Source organism: Mesoplodon mirus (genome assembly GCF_964341445.2).
Source record: "Mesoplodon mirus genome assembly, chromosome: 6".
Lineage (NCBI taxonomy): Eukaryota > Metazoa > Chordata > Mammalia > Artiodactyla > Ziphiidae > Mesoplodon > Mesoplodon mirus.
Window position 1 is genome coordinate 28,128,195 of NC_138982.1, and position 23,720 is coordinate 28,151,914.

General features: G+C 40.8%; 1 protein-coding gene across 2 annotated transcripts in view; it reads left to right on the forward strand.

The window, feature by feature from the left end:
* Positions 1-23,720, forward strand: part of SATB1 (SATB homeobox 1) — a 98,137-nt gene that overhangs the window by 17,659 nt on the left and 56,758 nt on the right. The window contains exons 1-5 of one of the 2 annotated variants that reach the window (XM_082625012.1): positions 1,907-3,509; positions 6,256-6,490; positions 10,372-10,548; positions 11,325-11,451; positions 12,215-12,338. In XM_082625012.1, coding sequence (XP_082481138.1) covers positions 6,280-6,490; positions 10,372-10,548; positions 11,325-11,451; positions 12,215-12,338 — 639 coding nt within the window. In that variant the 5' untranslated portion in view covers positions 1,907-3,509; positions 6,256-6,279. Of the gene's footprint in view, positions 1-1,906; positions 3,510-6,255; positions 6,491-10,371; positions 10,549-11,324; positions 11,452-12,214; positions 12,339-23,720 lie in introns of those variants that run through there. The other variant, XM_082625013.1, reaches the window with a different exon arrangement.

A 23,720-nucleotide genomic window follows, 5' to 3' on the forward strand; every position in this document is an offset into this window, starting at 1 on the left:
TTGACTGTATTTCTTATACTTTAATTAAAATACCCACCTCCATACTTCCCCACATTTCAACTTTTGAAAATATGTTATCATTTGAGCTTTTTAGGAAAGATGGCCTTATGTTTATTTTCTTGTTTTGGATGCTGGGCTTTGTGTTTTATTATCACGTTCTTTTGCCCTAGGCTTGGGTTTCTATGCGCCAAGATTCACTGTTGCCTTCCTCAATTTTCACTAACCTTTCTGGTTTTGTGGGTGAAACGTGGGTGCCATTAGAGTGATATATTTTCATTGTGTTTCTCCTAAACTTATCCTCCCTGGGAGGCCATTATTTCCTATACTTTATCTCCTGCTTTACCTTCTGCTTTCCTTAGATTTCTAATGTACACACTAAGAGTGTATTGGTAGTTCTAAAGAGCTTCATTTGCATATTTTCCTCTTATCTCAGTACTTGTGCTAACTTGTTGCTTTTTTAATGTGTAACAAAATGTTTCTCTGATTTTTCTCTTTTCCCTCCTAGTCTATTCTGAAAAATGATTCTTATAACATTTTTGTTTTTGTTTAACAATTAACTGCCTTCAGGGTTCTAAGATGTTAGTACTAAAACCTAAGCATCTCTATTTTGGGCATGACTGTAATGTTCTTCATTTTGTTAGGAACTAGATTTAATAGATTATCTAAATAAGAGGATCATACTTATGTGCTAATGACCATTTATCTACCTGGGTAATTCACCGTAGATTACAGAAGTATTTATTGCTACAACAGAGGTTCTTACCCACCCCAACTTTCTTGTCTTTCACCCGAGGTAAATTAAGAATGGTGGCATGTTTTCTTTTGTAATAACTAACTAGTCAGGTCTCTTTCAAGTGACCCAAATTTTTTTTCACTCGGCCACCGTGGGCCACGTACTTCTTCCTCCGACGTGTTCCCTGGCTCAGAAGGGACGGCGTTTTGAATCTACTAGTACAGAAAGGCTCCTACTCATCTTTTTTGATCGCTGGCTCTTAATAGTTTAGGATTCCCCCGCCTTTGAGGACAAATAGTCGCCAGAGCGTTTCAGGGACCCTGGCCTTTATTTCTCTGCAAACGCCTTATACACCTTCCGCGCTTCTCCTGAGAGCTGCACCTCCCGATGGTCCCCTTCGGCCACTTCCTTGAAGTCCCCCCTGCCTCGGTGCTCGGCGCCCGTCACCTGCCCACCCGGGCCGCTCTCCCGCGGGCCGGTGCGCCCTCCCCGCCTCGCCAGTCCCCCGGGTGCCCGCCTGCTACGCTCCCGACGTATTCCTTTCGGTGGCTTTTGTGGCGCGCTGGTGGGGTGGTTAGTTTCCCCCGGCCCTCGACCTCTCCTCCCCATCACTTTCCTCCCCCGACACCCCCCGCCGGCCCTGTCCCTCCTCCCGCCCCGCAACCGCGCACACCTGCCCCCGCCGCCTGCGCGCCCGGCGGCCGCGGCCCGGGCAGCGCCCCCCCCCCCGGCTCCTCCTCCCCGCGCGCCCTCCCCGCGCGCGGCGCCCTGTTATTCTGGGTATTGTGTGTAATAAACGTCGGGCCGCCTCACTCTAATCAAGCTCATTACAAATTCTTGCGCGCCCGGGGCCGGAAATCGTGCGCTCCCCCCTCCCCGCACTCATTCACTAGTTACTTGTCTCGCTGCTTTTCTAACTCGCCGCCCCCGCCCCCTCCCCCAATCCCGGCCCTCCAGCCCGGGTTTTAATCCCCATCCCTTTTCCGCCTGCTCCGTGCACCCTGCCCCCCCGCCCCGCGCCGCCTTCCTCCTCCTCTCCCGCCCCCTCCCCCTCCGCCGCCGCCGCCACTCGCTAGCTCGCTCGCTCCCGCTCCCCGGACGCGGCGGCGGCGGCGGCGGCGGAGCCGGCCCCGCTGGGGAAGGGCTCGGGGCGGCGGCGGCGGGCGGCCTGGAGGAGGCTGCGTGCTCGGGGCTGGGGCTGCGAGCGGGGTGACTGTGTATTAAAATGAGGAGGAGGAAGAAGAGGCAGCCACAGCGGCGGCGGCGGCGGCAGCAGCAGCAGCGGCGGCGGCAGCAGCGGCGCGGAGGGCTGCAGCGCGGCCGGACGCGCGGAGCCGAGCGGGGCGCGGCGGCGGCCACCGCGCCCGGGAGGAGTCCGCTCCGAATTTGATGGGGGCAGCGCCGGCGGCGAGGGGGAGAGCGGAGCGGCCCCGTCCGGGGACCCGCGCCCGCCAGCACGCACACACACCGCCGCGCGCGCGCCGCTCCCGGGGCCACCCGGCGACCGCCGGCCTCGTCGCCACCGCAGCAGCCGTGGCCGCCCTCTAGCCCGCCCGGGGGCCCAGGCGACTCCGAGGGGGCGCCTGCCACCCCCCCACCCACCCCCTCCGCTTTCGGGAAACTCCTGCTCAGTTGTGTCGGGGTTTCTGTCTTCCTTTTTCCCCAAGTCCTAGTGCCATTGTGGAGCTCGTTGTTTATTTACCTCGGACTCCGGCTGAGTGAGAACTCGGCGACTTTTTGGGGGGAGGGGGTGGGGAGTCGGTGGCGGCGGAGGCGGCTGGGGTGCCTTCCGATCCCCCCTCCCCTCCCCCCAGCCCTCTTTCTCGGCCTCACTCTCTCGGCTCCCCAGACGCTCGCAGCCCCGCGTCCATGGGCAGGGAGGGGGTCCTCGGGGCTGTCGTCAGCGAGGGCCGAATCAAAAGTGGCATTTTAATGCCTTGCCGGGGCTTTTTCCGCGACCTCCTGCCCCCCACCCTCGCGGCCCCCCGGTAGATGCCCTGGTCGGGGGCGCGAGGCTGTGGGAAGAAAGTTGAAGGTTTGTTACTATCAGGCGCAATTGTTGGGGAGGAGGAGGGGGCGGGGGCGATCGGAGGGGAAGAGAGCCGGCCTTCCTCTCCCTGCGTTCTCCGGGGTGCCTGGAGAATAAGATTACAAGTGACAGCCAGAAGTAGACTTTCTGTCCTCACACCGAAGAACCCCAGCGAGCAGGAGGGAGGGAGGGAAGCGAGGGGAACCTTTCTTGCCTTTCTGGAGACCTTGTCCGCAGTGATTTTTTTTTTTTTTCTTTTTAAGAGAATCCCCAGTCACCACCTCGCCTCCCCAGCACCGCCACAGTGTACTGCTCTTAAGGGGTTTTGCTTTGTTTTTACGATTCTCCCCCCGCAACGAATCACTTGTCAGATCAATTTTATCTTCTCTCTCCTCCCACTCTCCCCTCCTCCCCCATCGAAAACCCCATTCTCTGAGGTTAGACATTTTACAAACCATATATGTTGTTTTTCGAATTGTGTGTTTTTTTTTTTAACCCTTCTCTCCCATGGCTACTCTTCCAGACGTTTATCGGCCCTTCCCCCGCTTAGGGGGGCGGGGGTGAGGGAAGAGAAAAATAATACAATTTAAGGGGAAGTCGCCTTCAGGTCTGCTGCTTTTTTTTTTTTTTTAATTAAAAAAAAAAAGGACGTAGAAAACATCATACTTGAACTTCTCTTCAAGAACCCGGGCTGCAAAGGAAACCTCCTTTGTTTTTGTTATTTATATGCTGTCAAGTTTTGAAGTGGTGAGTTTCAGGTCGGTTTTGCTAATTTCACTCAGTAAAACTGCAGTGTTTCTGTTTCTAGATAGTACTTTGCTTCTTTGTCTCTTTAAAGGGTCACAGTGAAAGCTTGGCCTGGATCGTGCCGGCCATATGGAATGGATAAGGGCACAATCTCTTAAAATGTGATTATGAGGTTCTGTGGGCCGAGGGAGGCGATCCAGCACGGAACTCATTGAAAAGGCTCCCACGCTGCAAAAAATAGGTTCTTGAAACCGGAATTTCGGGCTTTGCTTTTTCTTTTCAAAGGAAATAATTGCTGTGTCTGAGTTCACTGTTTATTTCGTTGATTATCATATATGGACTTCGTTTATGGACAGGGAAATGGGGTTTTGAGAAAGTAGCCTGCTTTCAATGCGCCAGCCAGACGTTGCAGTAAAATGGGTTGTTTAAATGTGTAACTTAAAAGAAACTCTTCAGCCTGGCATCTGTTGAGACTGTAGTTAGTTCCCGTGCTGTCAGTCCAGCGGGCCCCGTGGAGGTTGCTCTTTGCAATTCCAAACTCAGGTTTGGTGAACTTTAGCCTTGGGCGTAGAGTTTAAATGAGTAAATTGGGCGTTTTATGTGCATGTAATTTTGCTTTATAATGTAGAGCTTTTTACAAGATGACTGAGTTTGATAGCTGCTTATAGGTGGGTATTCATTCGAAGGACAATTTTGCATGACCTATATGACGTTTTGATTGTCAATACATTAACTAAATTATCATCTAACACTTTACTGTACAGTTCATAACGCTGTTAAGCCTCATGACTACTTAATATGTTTTGTAGCATTAACTTTGATGCTTTTATCTACTACCCCCTCTTTTTTTTTTTTTTTTTTTTTTTTGCTCTTAAGTTGCCCCGCGGGTTAAGTATTTTCTTTTCAAGTCATATGTTTTAAAATTCATCTTCCGCTTTAGGGTAAGGCAGCCAATTTCAGGAGAAGCAGTTCTGTACTGTAACCCATATGAAGCATTATAAAGCGTGTTTTGAAGAAGTTAATAATCACCACTAATTTTGGCTTTAGACTACAGTTTAATATTAGTGGAAAAGAGTAATCTTGATAAAAAAGTGGTTAAAACAGGCACATTTATTGTTAATGAACCTCATAACCAAAAACAGATGGGACCTCGATCAACGGTAGACCTTTGGTCTCAGTGTGCCACCCTGGAGTACAAGGATAAATAGCCATTATTTCTCTAACTTTATAGTTCTTCCATTGACATTCTTAAGGTTGCTTTTAAACCTACAGATTATCATTGCTCTCCCCTCCCCATCACCTCTTTCCTTGATTATAATGGACAAAGTAATCTACAGTTAAACAGGGTGAAAAAAAAATGCTTACAGAAAGGCCATGCTAATAATACAAGCTGGCTTTCAAATCTGGATCTGAGTAGCTTCTTCAGTATAGTGTGTGTGTGTGTGTGTGTGTGTATATATATATGTATATGTATATTTTTTTAAGGGAAAGATATGTCGAATTACCAGACAGCTGGAGAAAAGTGATAATTGTCATATTGTCTCTGTTTTTTCTATATATGCTCCCCTCTCCCTTAGTGTCGGTGAACTCAGTACTTCAGGTATCATGAAAGTTCATAAAAGAATTCTACTCATCTGTTCGTATTAATGCTAGTTAAAACTGTATTTTAGAAGTGAGTTTGATAATGTACTACCTACTTTATTATAAACAGTATGAAAATTGATGTCCAGTGTATAATACAACTGAAAATAATTATCTGTTAATTTTTTCTGAAGTTAATTGAGATGTTGACTTTGCATGCTGAGATTATTTTTGAACACTGTCAATTGTGTTTTACCGAAATTATCAAGATTTTTTTCAAAGTGAGTTTAGCGCTTCTATCTAATGTGTGTATTATGAAATATTTTCAGAATTTTTGCTATTTAAATTGTTAACAGCATTCTATTACTAAAGGACCCCTAAATATTAACCCTAAGACACGTGAGTTCTAACACTTCAGTACCAGGGCTATTTGGAGAAATCCTCCACTTCTATCCATTTGCTTAGGGGTGGAATGATTCAATCACATGTTTGAGACAAGACTTGACTAAATCTTTAAAACAGGTCATGTAACTCTTGATACTTTGACAGTAGAGAAGTTTTTCTACAAATTAAATGTAAAGCCAATAGTTTCAAAAGCAGAAGTTTGCTATCTTCCTTTGAGGTGGTGTGTATGTATGTAGATATATTTTCTTCATGAGAATTAAATTGCATATAAAAATATAAGCAAAGACATCAGATCTAACTAATATTTTCGACTGTGATAATCTTTCCATCTTTGATTAAAGTGTTGTTATTGTGTTCTGTATTAAGTTTCTAATTTTTAAAAATTGGGACTACATAAATACAATTTGTTATTTTCTCTTTAGCTATACTTGTAAGTTCTTGTTCTAAAAGTAAGCCCATTCCCCCTGCACCTCTCTCCTCAGTTAGTTTTGCTGGTAGGTGACAAATTACCTTTTTGTTCATGTGTGTTGGTACAATTTCCGCAAATTATTCTGTTACCTTGAACGGAAATATAATGATGTGATCTAGAAATAGAGTAACGTCTGCATTATATTATATGTCCAGTTAAGCAATCTTACAAATGAGAGAGAAGCATCCAGGGATAAAACATTTACATGGCGTTATAATACAGAGAGAGAGAGAGAGATGTGGAGACCCCCACCCAATTATAACATGTCTTCTTCTTTTTAAATTCTGGCAGGTGATCTTTAGAGAGTAACTGAGTATGGATCATTTGAACGAAGCAACTCAGGGGAAAGAACATTCAGAAATGTCTAACAATGTGAGCGATCCGAAGGGTCCACCAGCCAAGATTGCCCGCCTGGAACAGAACGGGAGCCCACTAGGAAGAGGAAGGCTTGGGAGCACAGGTGCAAAAATGCAGGGAGTGCCTTTAAAACACTCGGGCCATCTGATGAAAAGCAACCTTAGGAAAGGTAAATACTTTCGATCCAAATCCTGGAAGGCTGCAAGCCCTGTGTTCACCCAAGGCCACTTGGTGTCGGGGTGGAGAGGCAGAAGGCTTCTTTGTTACGTTCTTTTCCTTGATTCTCTTTCTGATCTAGTTACATTTCTGGCTGTAGGTTCAGCCACGTTTGAAAGTGTAGGCTCCGTGCCTGAGCCAGAGCATCTTACTCCCCCATAGACTGGAGTCTTTGGATGTTGTGGACAATAAGAACTGAATTAAATGTCATTGTCTCAGTTACACAAGGCTTCCATTGAGAAGATGTTATTGTAGTAGAGCATACAGAGGTGGCTATTGCTGAAACTAACCCTGATTATGCAGAAGACATGTGGGACTTCCCTAGTGGTCCAGTGCCTGAGACTCACGCTCCCAGTGCAGGGGGCCCAGGTTCGATCCCTGGTCAGGGAGCTAGATCCCACATGCTGCAACTAAGGCCCGACACAGCTAAATAAATAAATAAATACTAAAAAAAGAAAAAAAAAGAATAAGACATTTCAATTGTTTGAGGACCAACCTAGCTTTTTCATACGATTACTGGTTGTAAGGCAGTTTCACAGATAATGAAAGTCTTCTGCAATATGATATAAAAGTTTTGTGATGGTTTTTTTTGGTGGTTTGTTTTCTTCAGAGCAAATTCATTATTTAGTAGCGAAAAACCTGATGATTCTAGTGTCTCCCTTTTGCTGTAATTGGGTATTTTTGATAAAAGAAGGGCAGATCTAGACAAGTTTATAAGGAGAGGGTATGTAACTGTGTGATTCCTTTCTACCAATTTTATATTCCATTGATGCAGTTGAATAACTTTGCGTTCAGCACTGTTGTTTCTATAAATCATTGCCTATCCTGGGCGTAATGTGTGGGCCTTAGAAGGTCTTTATTTGTCTCCGAATAACTGTGTATAGGATTCAGATTTTCCTTACATTTGCTAAAGCAGAGGATAAAAATGCCATCTTGTAGCAACCAAGAATATTAAGTAGATAAAGTTAGCAGGCAGAGGAATTTCATTGTGTTTGATGCATAACATTTATCATACAATCATTTATTTTTTCCTTGGTTTGGCGAAAACAAAGAATATATTGATCCTGAAATGAACAGACACAGCAGTCCGTATTGTTAGATCTTTATCTATTAAAAATGGAAAAACAGCACTTCAGCAAATTCTTTGGCCTCTTCTCATGATTACCCTATTTATTGATTGTTTGCCAAGAATGTATGCATCTTAAGAAAGCCAGGGTAAGAGCATTAAAAATATAATTTATTACGGCTTTTTCAAACAGAGTGCATTAATATTGTACTGCGAAGCACTGGGGCTCTATAAAAAAGACTTTCTGACGCCTGCAAACATGTAAGTTCCATAAATTCCTAAATAGGAGATTTCAGCTGTCTCTGGTATTATGTGATATTTGCACAGCAAACTTTAATGCCAGGACAGTTTTAGACAAGGATTCTACAGACTTCACTGCTCCTTATGGCAGACGTGCTGTTTACACAGGCTCATAAACCTTCAGCAAAAGCTCCTAAGACTGCCTTCAGGTTTAAATCATGGGGTATTTTTAGCAGTCAGCAGTGACCAGCGCACTCCCCTTTCCATGCTGGAAGGTTATGAAGTTGGTGGAGTTGGAAGCCTCATCCAGCACTTACACAAATAATCAGACAGTTCAGAGAAGTCCCCTGTTCAGCTTGACTCCCAGCATCCGGCGGACAATGTGACAGTTTGCTGGAAGGTTTAGCAGCTAGATTGGGAATTAAAGGCTACTGTTGTCGCTTTATCAGTAGCCACCTTAATGACCTTACAGGGCCCCTCTAAATAAAGTCCAAAACAACTCTCATATATTTCAACAGTTCGAAAAACCTACAGTTAATTTCATAGGTCTCAGGAGAAGCAAAGCGCAGAACAGGTCTGTATCATTCTATAAGAGGAGAAATCAATGTGTATGTTTTTGTTGTGTTAGTAACCCAGTTCTTTGAAGACCTCAGGACAGGGGGAGGAGAAACCAAAGTACAGTAATTTCACTTCCTGCTCAAGTGCTTTTTTTTTTTTAAGCATTGCATTCATAGTGCCATTTTAAAAATGCAGTTTAATTGTAGAAGTTTCTCTGCTTACTTCAAGCAACAAAATTCCTACAGCCTTTTGGTGGTGGTGGTAGTATTTTTTTAAATCTTTTTCAAGTGCAGGGTTTCTGTTTGACATGTGCTAGGTAAAAAGGCGGGCCGGGATGAGAAAGCACACCTTAAGCAAAGGGGTTGGAGGTTTTTGTTTATTTGTTTAGAAGGTTTTGCCAAAGTGCCTTCCAGCCAAGGAAGAAATCACCAGTTTGCACACCGCTGTTGTTGCTGTGGTCTCCCCCGTCTCTTTCTGATCCCTGATGGGTTCTCTCTCTGGTATAAAACAGCCGAATGAGTGACATGAATATTGGCAAGCTCCACAGCTTGTTTTTCCTCCCTAGCCTGTTGGGTCCCTTCAAATGAGTTTGCGAGCCTTTCTAAGTAAACCTAAAGGGGTTTATTTGTCAGAGCTAGAATCTCTTGTGAACAGTTCACTGAAGCTGTGGGGTAGATGCACACGTAGAAAAATGTAGCTGCTTTTACTGCCGGCTTTGTTCAGCAGCAGCAAGCAAAGAGGGCGTTTTTAAAGGGCATCCCTAGTGTCAGGAGGAAATCCTGATTTTTATCTCTGCTTGGCAGGCACTCGACACCTTCAGAAGTTGGTTGGATTCTGTGAGTCCAAAGGGCAGAGCTTATAGAGGCATTCATGTGAGAGCACTAATTGGGGATCCTGGGTGCCCTGTTAAAGTAACCCTAGTCACCATTTATGCTAAAGATGATACCTCCTGGCAGCTTGCCACAGTACAGTTCAGATGCATCTGCTTTTAACCCTTTTCCGTTTATCACTGGAAGTCTGACAGTGCGCTGCATAAACACCTCGAGTACTACCACGTTCCGTGATTTCTGTTTCTAGAAGCCTCTTTGCTAACAGTGGTGTGGCCTGTGTTTATTAATCATCTGGCTACTGAGTTATTACGTGCGATTACAGTAAATAAAGAGAGAACACCTCAAGTCTGTGCAGATTCCTGTATCCTAAGACGCCCTGATGAGGCCAGTTTCCTTTCCTCTCATTTTTATCCCATTTGCTATAGCAAAGATTGTTCATTTTAAAGACGTGGTTACTGTGATATCTTTTTAGTCGGGTAGATTAAATGAGTAGCCATCAGAGTAAAATCTTATTCATCTACAGTATGCACGTATTGAAATCATGTATTTTGAACATCAGTTTGGTTAAGTTTTGTGTTTCTTCTATGGACTCGTTAAAGTCAAGGTCTTAAAAAGGGAGGAAAATGCTAATAATTTTATCATCAAATATAATTTGTTTGGATACAGACAATGAACATTTAATGTTAACAAAAGTGTGTAGCAAGCCCAAAGGTGGGTTCTTTTGAGGACAAGTGTAGCGAATTGCGTTTGCATACCGGGTACCACTCACAGCAGGTCAGACGAGACCCTGGCTCCCCTCTCATCAGCCTTATGATTTGATCAGAAAGGTAGTTCTGCATTAACTGATGTGGGGAAACGCACTGTTAAAATTAAAGCAGAGCCCAAGTTACCTCAGGACCAAGTTCACATTCTGTTTCAATATTTCTCTTACAACTTAAAAAAATAAAAATAAAGGCAGGTGTATGTGTGTGTGTGTGTGTGTGCACGCCTGGATCTCTGTGCCCTGTCTGCCTTGGAAACACAGCCGCCCCTTCTCTCACTGTGTTGAAGATTTATTTTCACGGCTTCGTTTTTCCTCCCCCCAGACTGTATTTCTGAAGATCGTTGGTTTGCGTCTCTTTTTCTCTGTGTCCTTGATAGGAACCATGCTACCGGTTTTCTGCGTGGTGGAACATTATGAAAATGCCATTGAGTATGATTGCAAGGAGGAACATGCAGAATTTGTGTTGGTGAGGAAGGATATGCTTTTCAACCAGCTGATTGAAATGGCCTTGCTGTCTCTGGGTTATTCGCATAGCTCTGCTGCCCAGGCCAAAGGTAAATAATGCAGACGTGGGGTTGGAAAAATTGCTTGGCATCCTTTGTTTACCTTGCAGAGAAAGCAACTGAATATTTTCATTCAAAGAACTGTAGCCTGTGTGTTACATGGGTTCCTTCTAGACTGTGGCTTTAAAAAAAAATTGGCTTAATTCAGTTTGGTTTAGTTAACACACATTTTGCTCATGTGGAATGTCGAGGTAGATTTTTTTTTTTTAAATTACTTCAGCTGAATCATTAGTATGCTTATTGACCTTAATAATCTGCTCCACTGAGGACCCACAAGGAAGTGAGGAACGTATTTGAGCAGATGGACTGTTGAGAGTCAATTTGCATTTATGACTGAATATCTAGTTCTGTTTCTTTTATTCTGTTTCTGATGGTTTTATGGGCTGTAAAGTATTTTTCAGTGCTGATTCCCATTGCAGTAGAGAATCTTATCTAAATCGTAAAGCCATTTAGAACTGGTTCAGCTATGTCTTATTAGAACTTCCTGCAAGTTAGGAAAATGTGGCCTCTGCCTAGGTTTTATTGATGGGGTTTTATTTCCAAAATAATAAACAACCCCACCGTCATTTACATAATTTCACAATTTGGAAAGCTAAGCTGTGAATATTTTCATTGACCTGCCTTTTTAGAGGGAAGGGAATCATTCACACAAATAACAATATTGCTTGTGGTGGGGGCAATTAAAAAAGAAAAAGAACAAACCTTCTACTAGGTATGTTATCTGAAGGGTAAAATAGTTAGTGACATATTCTCTTTATCTGGAATAGGGCTAATCCAGGTTGGAAAGTGGAATCCAGTCCCACTGTCTTATGTGACTGATGCCCCTGATGCTACGGTAGCAGATATGCTTCAAGACGTGTATCATGTGGTCACACTGAAAATTCAGTTACACAGGTGAGTCAGGACAGCAACTCTAGGGCAGAACATTCTACTTACCTGATCATCTGAAATAAAGCATCTCTGGTCACCCTTCAGTTGTGATTTACTCTGTGTTTCAGAAAGGTTAACCCAAATTGATTTTGTTACCTTACCCCTTCTGCTTTATTTTCCTAACTTCAATCTATCATTAAAAAGCAACCTTCCCCCCAAATGCATCGATCTGTGCGGGTTATCAGACGACGAGACTTTGTATGTGCAGTGGATTAAATGATGCATTACAAGAAGGCATTTTACATAAAGTTTACTTAAGAGAAAAATATTTTTGCATATCATGAACAGTGCCATCTGTGTACATTTTGTTAAAGAATGCCTTATTCGCTATTGCCGAGCTCTTCTTCATTTATGTATATATATTTTTTTTACCATTTGAACTTGTATGAACAGAGTCCTGAAAGGAAAGTGTTCCCACGTTCCCGTTTTTCACCATGGCTCGTGAGAAAGCAGCACACCTTAAATTGTCTTCCCAAGCACATCAGAGCAGGAAGGTAGAAGTAACGTGAAAAAATAGCCACCACAGGCAGCTGATGTATAATTCATGCATCGATACAGCAGATGTGTTGTATAAAGTAATTAACTAATCGGAACAATCAGGAGACCGAGAGCAATCTCCAGATGCATCTGTTTGATGCGCAAAATGAAATCTGTCTGTCTTAAAGGAACGTTCTGCAGCAGGATGCGATCTGGTCATAATCCCCTTTCTAATCTGTGTCTCCAATAGTTGCCCCAAACTAGAAGACCTGCCTCCGGAACAGTGGTCCCACACCACCGTCAGGAACGCACTGAAGGACTTACTGAAGGATATGAATCAGAGTTCCTTGGCCAAGGAGTGCCCCCTCTCACAGGTACTTGGCATTGCCTGTCCTAAATGATAGGACATTGTGGGCAGTCCTAGTTGGAGGTGTAATAGGGTTCCATAGTCTAAGGCAACTGGCATCGGAAGCAAGAATCTCCCCAAAAGGCAAAGTGACTTCACCGCTGGTGATTTTCAAAAATATGCCCTATTCGTCCTGAACAGAGCCTTTACACTTTTTCTCCCTTGGGGAAAAGAGCGGAGGAAAAACAGCTCAGCAGAACTCTACACTAGCTCGATTGTAGATTCCTCCTCTTGAGTGCTCTGAGCTTGGAAGCTACATTGTCCTGAGAGCCTTTATTTAAGGGAATAAAGGTGGTATAACTTCCAGGCACCCCTAGGTGAGTGGGAAGGGCACTGGAAGTGTTAATGTTCAAAACTGCACCATGCTACCTCAATAAAACAAGAGTATAGTATAGTTTTTGGATACTTTGTTCATTACCAAAAAAAAAAAGAAGAAGAAGAAATAGCATTAGTAAAAAAAAATTTTTTTACGTAAGAACAGAAATCTCTTCCCTGTAACTAAAGGTTAAATAGTTATTATTCATCAGGATTTTGTCACCAGTTTTATGGCATTGGTTTACCGCACCCGCCCCCACCGCCCCAGCTTTTTCTTTTTTTTTAGTGGGATCATATGTTTTCCTCTGAGACGCCTGTCATACCATCAGGGATTTTTGAAATGAGACAAAGATTTATTATTATTGTACTCGAGTTTTTAGAGTGAATTTTGGTAGAGGGGCAATTAAAACTCTACTGAGAGATTGCCTCTGTTTCTAAATGTAAAGCCAAACATCACTTTTGATGATGCAGAGCTGATTTCATATAAAAAAGAAAGGATGCTGTGAACCTGCTCTTCATGGGTTGCTCGTGTGGTCACGACGTAACTGTCGTAATGCCATCTCTCAGTGCCCACACCAGTGAAGGTCACGCCACCATAGAGTATAGCTGAAGTGCTGGTCTGACTAGATTTTTACTAAATTTTTAACGTTTTTTCTTACAATACAAGTTTAAAATGTAAGTGTGAATGTTAGTCTGTCAGTCATTTGGACTTGGAACTGTATGAGTGCTGTAAACATTTCTGCAACTGAGATAGTCTCAAAATGTGTTTCTAATGTGATGGCCGTGAAGATACATGGGTACCTTAGGAAGGAAGGTTGTGGCCTTTTGTGCTGCTGTTTCATGGAACCTCCATGCATTGCAGGTTTGCTGCGTTACAGTCAACAGCTTTACTTTGTTATTTGTTAGCAATTATAGGGATGAAGCAAATGAATTAAGTTTCAATTAATGATGGCTTTTTATATTCTTTTAAGGTAAGCTATGGCCACAGGTAAAATATTCTCTGGTGTTAAGTGTCCGTTTCTTGAAAATCAGAGCAAAGTCTTTTTGTCATTTTAGCTGATCTTCTCTTTCTCTCTCTCTCACCCTTGGAGTAGGCAGGATGTGAATTTATAACCATCGAATAAAAGTAATTTAAATTAATTAAACACAGTTAAATCAATAGGATGATATAATGAAGCAGGTGACTCTTACCTCTGGGGCTTTGGATTTTGCAGACAACTCCAGATAGTTTGTCACTTGGTTTCAGCATTTGAAAATTTGAAATGTCCTAGAATTAAAGGCTGGTTTGTTTGTTTGTTTGTTTGTTTAACTCAGCGTTAAAATACGTATAAATACCCAGTATAGGAATCTCATGTATCTTGATGTTACTAAGTGTCCCATTGATTTGGGAAGGCAGAGATTTAAGCCATTTACTGTGAGCCGGAGAAGAGGATGCTAGTATAAGTATTTATTGAAACAGGCAGTGAGAACTCATTGTTAAATGACATCAACATTCAACCAATAAACTCTACCTCACTATAGCTTATAAATACAATTGTGAGTTTACTTAACGTTATCATGGGAAATGAATTGAATACAAACTATTATAATGTTAAACAGAATTGACAAAATGAAATTCAGGACTTGGTTTTGGAGTCAGACATGGGTGAATTTCCATAGAGAGGCCTCGAGAGGAACATGTGGGCCTGGGTAGCTGGGGACCCTGCTGTCATCCTTAAGTGGTGAAACTAGGCTGTAACTTCAACATCAGTTGTAATTACAATCTTCCTTTCTTTAAAAAAAAAAAGTATACATCGTTCAGCAGTGGCAGCAAACATTTGAAATTAATTTAGTATTTAATATTATGAAAAAGTGCAACTTGTTCTCTAAATGAGGGGGTTATTTTATATTCTGCTGCATCATCTTCTATTTCTCTAGAATGAATTCCTGAATCTGATACTCAATTCGGAATGTTTTAATTATGGACTATTTTCCATTTGCTTCTTTATTTTCTCTTCTGTCAGAAGTTATTAGTTAGAGGAAATGCAGACACTCTAAGGCCTCAGCCCCAAATATATGATGAGCTTGGTAAAACTGCTCTTTTTTTCCTCCCTGGTGAGATTTGGTGATGAAGATGCTGTGGTGAAAAATGCCTAGCAAATAAATACGGCCTCAGTCTTGTACAAAATGGGACCTAACACCAAGAAATGCTACAGCTTAAGACTTTTTCCCCTCCCGTGGAGTTTTGATTCATTCACGTGAGAACTTTTAGCATACAATTCAGCACGCCCATTTTGCTGTACATTAAGGGTTTTGTTTTGTTTAATATGGTAAAATAGCCCAGTCTTGAATATAGCCATTGGGTCCCTTAATGATATGCTGAGCAGAATGTCCACCCTGTGGGCAAGGAGATTCCCTTTACTGAGGAGTGGCCAGGAGGAAAGGGGAGGGGCAGCCCCAGGAATTTGCCTGCGGTGTCTGGCAGGCCACGCCTCCAGTGCTCCCAGGAGGATTGTCCCCTACTTGCAAAGAGCAAGTCCAGTTTGCACTTCGAATCTTAGAACTAGAAGATGTTATCTTTCCCAGAGATTAAAGTCAAAATGCTGGTTAGTGACTGACCCCAAAGTCCTTTCCCAAGGATGCGTTTTAACGTGTTGATTTTAAAATGAAGACTTAGGTTTTCCTGCAGTAATGTTTTCTTGGATAATCTGCAAGGTTTTCTCTAGCCACAGAAATTCCATTAAGTGTGGGTGGGGTTTGATTTATAACTCAGACCTTTATTTCTGTGACTGATTCCCTATCATAAATCTGCCCAAATAGATTGACATCCATTTATTGTTTTTTCTACCACGTGTTTATTTTTGTAAACTGTTCTAAGGCATAAGAAACCCTTAGCTCATTATGGATCTGAGGTTGGGCGCTGTGTTGTTACTCTTGCTTTTTTCAGTGGATGTGGTTAGGTAAGGTGGGTGTTGTATTCTGACCTGCAAGTAAGGAAGGGAGAATAAAGTCTGACGTGCGGATAAGAAAGCTTATGGTCATGGGAACTTGGAGGGTATGGATTTGGAAGGTAAATTGGGATTTGAAAAAGTAAATATTTTGATGTACAATAAAAAAACATTTCATTTTGATTTAAGTTTCCCCTGAAGTTTTAGAAATTGAACTTGAACATTAGATAAATATATATACATTCAGTACAAGGATAGATTCATTTTGTTAAAAGTATCATAAGTAAAAGGTCAGTTATTACTTCTGCCAGACTAGCGTCTTCCTTCTAAAAATGTTTAGGTCACATATTCCTAAGGGATTTTAATCTGATATATGTGCATTTTTACCACCCTTCCCCACCACACACACATTCACATTTGTGTACACAAACACACTCACGCTCACACATCACCACTTTCATATTTTTAAGGTGCCGGTTCTTTCTGTTTCATTTCTCACCTGGGAAAAGGAGTTCCAAGCCCGAGTCCTCATAAAGTGAGAACTGTCATTTTTATTTTCAAGTAGCAAAAGATATATAAAATGAATTTAAATTTGAACATTCCAGTTACAAGTAACATGGAGAAAAATGATATTTTGGTTTTCCTTTTTCTGACAGCATCTAAGGATGTAGAATGTGTCAGACTTTTCATTAGGTATTGGCAAAACAGGCGAAAAAAGCAGCCACCTTGCCCTGCTGAAGCTTGGCGTTTTACCATGCCCATTCTCTGAAACTTGACAATCATTTCCATAGACATTAATAAACCCCTGTGTTCAGCTGGTTTTCGGTCTGTATTATACAAAGCACCAATTTTAAAAATCCCTATCTGTTAGGCTGTAGATATATATATATTTTTTAACTGTACTTTATATTATTTTTTTCATAATTTTTGGACCAAAATGACGTTTCTAAAAAAATTCCAATAAACATTAATAATCACATTTTCTCCAGAGAATATCCAACATCAGTATTCAAATATTGTATTTCACATGAGAGTCTAACCTATGAAATTTATTCACATATTCACATATTTATTCATTCAAAAATATGTATTGACAGTCTTCTGTGTGACAGGCATTCTATTTCCTATGGAGTAATAAGGGTGACACATCTTAGTAGTTGAAATAATAGTAAGTTTCATTTAGTACTTTTACAGTATCAAGAGTGTGTCTATCACCCTGTGTGGTATATGGTTTTATATCCCCATTTTCAGTTGAGGAACCCGAGCCATGGAATGTTTAATCAAGTCCCATGATTACGGAGCAGGTGAAGCAGAGGGGCGAGAATTCATACCCAGACCCTGTGAGCTTAATCAAGTATTCTCGGATGGATGGATGGAAGGAAAGATAGATAGATAGATAGATAGAGACAGAGGCCTTTTTAAAAAACCTTTCTCCAACTAATTTGATGTTTTATAAAATACATTTCTCTGAAATACTGATAACTACTTACAGTTTTCCAACTGTATTTATTCTTACTGCTGAAATTTTTCTTTAACGTATGTTTTGTTTTTGTATCTTTGATTCTGTCACTCTTACATTGACTCGCTTTAAAAATACCGTCATGCCCCTAATTTATAGTATTCGAGTGTGATTGAGACCACGGGGACTGATTCCTGGGATAATCTGGTATTTGGTAGGTTCCAAAAAGTTTGACTGTAAGAACTCTGTTGGCAGTCACTTCTCCCCGTCCTTACATCCTGTCTGGATCAGTAGGTATAATTGCGCTAATAGCCCTTTGTTTTGACCCCCAAGGCAATGTTAGATATTTACATGGGAAACAGTGGGCAATTTCTGTAGTCTATGTGAAAATATAGACCTTAGTCATTCACTGGCCCAATGTGATGACCAAGGGTATAACTGGCAGCTCTATTTAAAGTTTCCTGTTTGAGATGTGCTTGTAGGATTTTGTACCTGCCCCTTCCTAGCATAATATTGTAAATATTGTAAATCTTGTCATTAAATATCATATATTTTGAGGAAAAGCTCCACGTAGGAGCTTTTCTTTCCTCTTTTAAATGATAAAACTTTTCCCAGTTTTTACCGTACTGTCCAAGGTTATGAATATCTGCTTTGCCAGGCATGGAAGTACTTGATACTAATTGGATTTTATTACCACTTTCAGCGATTGTATTAATGGCGAGATCCATAAAGGAAATGGTAAACCAGTCTTATGGGCAGTTGTGTGAATTGCTAAACTTACATCAGATTACTTTTTCTGTCTCCCTTTTTTGAACCAGTTATTACTTCACTCTAGTACCTCTTTAAAATTAGACAGTGAGATATTGTTCTGTGTTAATAATGTAATACGTAGCATCTACAATAGACGTGTCCTCCAAATTACAAATTTGCTTTTTTGTGTCTCATCTATCAGGCTCATTTTTAGCCGGTTTATATACATAAGGGTTTTACTGTAGCTTGACATTAGTTCCCTGTAACCTTTCAAAAAAGCCAAACTTAATAAAGCATCTAACTTCAAATGGATTGATCTCAGATATTTTATGGCCACTATCTTTTCACAAGAATAAAACATAAAAGAGTTTAAGCCATGCCAATTTAGAGGGTGCTTTGACAATGTGTAAGCACTTCATTTTCACTTAATAGATTTTTACCTATGCTTTGTTTTAGATCTGAACAGGTTTCCTCTGACCTCAAAATCACTAATGCAAGGAAAATTACCATATCATGAGTGCATTTCCCCTATTTTTTTCTGATTTGCAGAATAATAAATACTGCCAAGGCTTAGGAGTAGACATGGCCTGAGAGAAAGCCTATTAAATGCTAGTTTGTAATTTTTTAAAAAAGTTAACCAAATCATGCTAATCAATCAGATTTTTTTACTCAAACAGCTAGTTTTAAAGTGCTTTTGGAGTGTCTTTTGTCGGAATGACTACGTAAATTTCAAGTTGGGCTTTATCTGGATTTGCTTTTTAAACCTGTTTTATTTCATGGCAGATTTTGGTCCCAAACAAACTCATAAACAAACAAACAGAAAACCCTAAATTCAGAATAATCAAAACAGATACTACACGCACCAGATTTTTTCCTCTTTCTTTGGAAACTGCTGGATTGTAAGGTGCTCTGAGTATTAAAAAACATAACAGAGCCTTTAACATAACAGGAGAGAGCGTCAGCCAGGCTCCGCAGTTCATTGCCAATTGAAATAAGGAACGCTCTTGCTGTTGGGACTTTTAAATCTAGACTTAAAAGTTATTTGTTCTGCTTAGCATTTTTAAAACGGTTCTATTAGGAATTGTATGTGCTTTAGTTTTAATTTTAACTCATAATGATTGTAAAGCACCCTGGGATCCTTGCATGAAGGGCGCTACAGAAATGTAAGATTGTAGTGGGTTCTAATATGCAGTATTATTATGGGGTGCTGGAGTTCCATTATGGACAATTCAGGAGGCTACAGAATTCCGCATTGTAGAGGAGGTGGCTGACTTGAGAATCTTTTTCTTTTCTCTCATTCTTACTCTAAAACTTCATCCTCTTTAGTCATCATCTTTTTCTTTCTCCTTTTCAAAAGACTATTCTCTTGTATGGCAATATTTCCCCATGAAAATGCTAATCTAATTTAGTTTACTCAAAGAGGTTAAAGAGGCAAATGATGTTGAAAGTTAAGAACGATTAAAGCTTTAATTGTTAGCACCGTTTGAGATCACATTCTTATCTAGATGACAAGACAGGGTATTTCCTCATTGGGTACCACCCGACTGTGCCAGGCTTGTCCCATTTTACTATCAATCCAGCATTTATTCCTATGCAACTGAAAAACGTGGAGCAAACCAAAACGAGTATTAACTTTATGAAACATCACGATAAATATTTCCCCAAATGTGTTGAATCTCCTCGATTATGTTAACATAGGGCAGAGCGCGATCTCATTTTCTTTTTATTTCTTAACGGAACTATCCTTGGAAGTGATATATTTCATCAGCAACTCTTTGCCGTCACATAATTAGTAAGCTAATAGCATTCGTTCCATGGGAGTCAAGAATGTGAGCTCTGTCGTTACCGCTCTGTAAACTCAGGCGAGTGACTCTCCATGCCTCATTTTTTAAATCTATAAAGTAGCAAGATAATAGTACCAACTTTTCAGGATTGTTAGGAGAATTACATGAGTTAATACTTGTAAAGCATTTAGAACAGCCCTCAGTTCTAAAGTACAGTATAACGTTACTTGTTTTTCTACAGCGTGGGGATTGAGAGTTTGAAATGGCACTTGTGGGTCTAAGAAACTTTGTTGCTAACATAGAAGATTTTGATACAAGTGTCACTTTTTATGGAAACAACCAAGAACTTTTCATTTGTGAAAAAATTAAAGGGCCGTTTTATAACTAACTCATTCTAACCTTTAAGGAATGCTTTTAGTGCCATCCTTAGAATCAGTATAAAGGTCTGATGCATCTTAAAATGCAAGTGGGAGAAGACTCAAGCATGATGCTTTAAATAAGCACATTTGAAAGTTAAGCAGATGTGGTATCTTAGACTGGACAGTGTCAAAGATGCCTGGTGTGGACTGTCCTCTGGATGTGAGTTTTCCCAGTGTTCCTTCCTTTAACTACCCTCCACCCCCCACTCCCTACATCCAAAGCTCTGTCCCTCCTTTATGCCCCCCCAATAGCACTTTCCACTTTGTTTTGTAATTATCTGTGGACTAACTCCGTTCTCTGAGATCACTGTAATTGATGGTCACAAAGGGACTAAGTTTTATTCATCATTACATTCAGAGATCTGACACATAGTAGGATCTCAGGCATATTTGTCAAACCTAAACAGCCTCATAGAATTTTCATCATGTTTATTTCGTGAGCCTATAAACTATGTCAGTAGTTTTGTTAGTAGTATTTTATATGTAGTCTTATCTGTAATATCCTACTTTACAAAATATTTTTCCTATTACACTTAATTCTGAATTTTTAATTTACCTTACCAAGAGCAAATTACTTCTACATTTTCCTCTAAGAAAACCTACTGATATTCCAAGCTGTCCCATATTTTTGCTTATATTGTTAATGTTCTTGAGTATATGTACAAAACTTCTATGTTTGTAAGCAGAACAATAGTCTTGGGAGGTACAAGGGACCCAGAGATCTAAAAACTGCTATAAAAGACCTAATTACACGTCACTGTTAAGCACACTCTTTAACAACATATTTCCGTGCACATGTAAAATTTTTCTCTTATAATCAACTATGTATTTCAGCTTGGCTAATAGGTTTCATTTTGTCTCAATTGCATTATATTTGAGATCCATGCTTTTTTACTATTAGTCTATTTATTTATGTTTGTCTATTTCTCATTTTTTAAGAAAAATATAAAGCGGGGGGAATGCCAATAGCAGAATCAAATGATTTATAGACCAAGATGCTGACACTGCCAAGCTGGAAATGCCAGCAGTTAGTACCACCCCGTGTTAGCTCACAATGTCCCTCCCTCAGCTGAGGTTCCAGAGGCCCCATTTGGCATTGGAGACTCCGTTTGGGGCTATAAACATATAATGAGTAAAAGTCAGCGGTGTGAAGGTCCAGAATCACCTGAATTTGGAGAGAGCTGCAAGTGGAGATAAGTGTTGAGCCATTCCAGAACAGGCCTCAGGGGCTTGGTTTGTCCACCCTTCTGCAGGAGTACCAGCTCAGCCTGGCTCTCATGCCCCCGGTGATGGACTGAGCTCCTTACTTCATGACGGACAGCCCGTCCAGCACATTTTTTTACCATTTCACCATAACTCCCAAAGAGGTGATTACCAGTATATGGCATTTTCCTAAACTGTAAAGCATTTTCATAATACTGATAGAGGTGAGCTAGGTTAATTTGATTTTTCTCTATGACCTCATCTAGAGGTGACATTGGTTTATATTTATTTAGTAGACGTGGGAAATCTCGGCTAACAGCTAACAACTAATAAAACACAGAAATCAAGGACATGGTTTAGCCCTCAGTCTCCTGTGAAATCTTGAATCAGATCTGGGTGTGATCTGCTGCCCACGCAGTGGGCTCCCAAGGGTCTGTGCAGACCCAGAATTTCCAAGCCTCTTTGGGGGAGTATGTATGTGGGGAGAGCTTCCATGGTTTCATGAGACTCCCAAAGAAAGTCTTTGGCCCCATAAAGCTAAAAAGCAGTCCTACTTTTCTCCCCAGTTTTTAAGCAGTGTGGCTTAAAAATCTAATAACGTTCATACAAGGAAGGAAGGCATATAAAATCTGTGAAGAGTTACAGAGTCTAATTCTAGTATTTACTTTTGGAAAAATGGATTGTTCAGACTACTTTAGTTCTTTTTTTCACTCTGTGGCTTGAAGTTTCTCAAAATGCTTTATTTAGGACCTCTGGAATTTAATACAAATTTGGTGTCTTTTTCTGCTATTTCTAAGTACAGATATGAGAAATCTTAATCTCCATAGAGAATGGGAGATTTAACCACACAAGGGCCATCAGAGAAAGAAGAAGCAAGCATTCCCAGTTCTCAAGATTTAGAATCTTAGGAAATGATTTTTGCTATAAAATCAAATAAAACTCATTAGATTTATCTAATGAAAAACTTGTGAAAATTCTATTTGGAGTAGCGTAATGTTTAATTTAATGATAGTATATTTTTAATAATCATATTATAAGCAAGATACTGAGGGACTCCAACCTTCCTAAAAAAATAAAACTGTAGTTGGGGATGTCTGCACAGTGAGTGGATGATGGGTATAACAATCGCATCTTCTTTAGTCACTAAAGGAGACCCTGTAGGACCTGTGTCTGGGAATGCCTACAGATCTCATAGAATCTTCAAGCTGTTAGAAGGGACCTTGCAGATTATCTAGCTCCTTGCAGATTATCTAGTTCATTTCCCTTCATATTGCAGATGAGCAAACCTAAGCCTCTATGTGCAGTTAGTTTGAAATATTACATGCCCTTAGTAACAGTATGCTTTTTAGCAAATATTTTCTAATTTAAGCTCTTTACCAACGTATTCGATTCCTTTGAATAAGAAGGTTTCAGTAGCGTTAAGAACGATCTAGACGGATACTTATACAAAAAGATAGAATAGAGAATCTGGTCAAAAGATATTATCTGGGCCTTATGTAAAATTACTTTAATTATGCGGAAAAGCCATACGAACTGTGAGCCAGCATTTCCTTTAAACATGATGAATTGGCTATTTAAACCATTACATAAAATTCCTGTGCTTCGAAACGGTCACATTTTCATCTTTAGGAAATGTAGTAAGAGAATTAAAACAGAATTGCCCAGGTTCTCTTTGTGCTTCCTTTTGTATTCCTTTGGAGCTTTGTACCGAGTTTCTATTTTTAGCACGATACAAGGGTGACTCTGTGTGACGATGCCATTTTCAGGCACCGGGATTGATCAAGATGGCAAGAGCCATAACTATGACAACTGGAGTTTAAGTAAAATTTAGAAGTGATTAGTCTCTTCTCAACAAATCGAGATGCCGAGTATGCCCCAGTTGTATCTCCCAAGAGAATAGCTTAGAAAGCAATAAAGGATCCAGAGGGAAAGATTTGGGGAACATAAGCTAACATCACAAACAGAATATGACACTTAGAAATCCTGCCATTTGCTTCCCATAAATTGAAACCCGATTCCCGTCCTCCCCTCCCCACCCCTCCCTCAATACCAGATGGGGACTACCTGTGAATTTTCAACAAATTCGTTCCATGTCACCATCTCCGATGATGCCTTGTTTGTAGTATTTGATATCCTTTGGGATGAAAAGAAAACCCCATTTACTGAGAATCCCTATTAAAACAGTGTTTGAATGTGGAGTTGATTCCATTTGATCTGAAGTTAAAATTTGACCTTTAAGTTTCCCACGCGCATCTAAAAACCTGCTGTGAAAATTCAGGCCATAGGCAGGCCGGACCTAGAGAAAGGGGAGGGCCAGCCGAGTGTGTGAAGTTACACTTGTCAAAAAATAAAAATGTGAAAGAATAGAGAGCCAGCAGTTTGACAGATTGTTCAGTAAATGCTCATTTTATTGAAAATTATAAAAAGGTGCTTAATGTCTCTGTGCCATTAATACAATACATAAAAAGGTTACTGTCAAGATTAGTGTTCCAA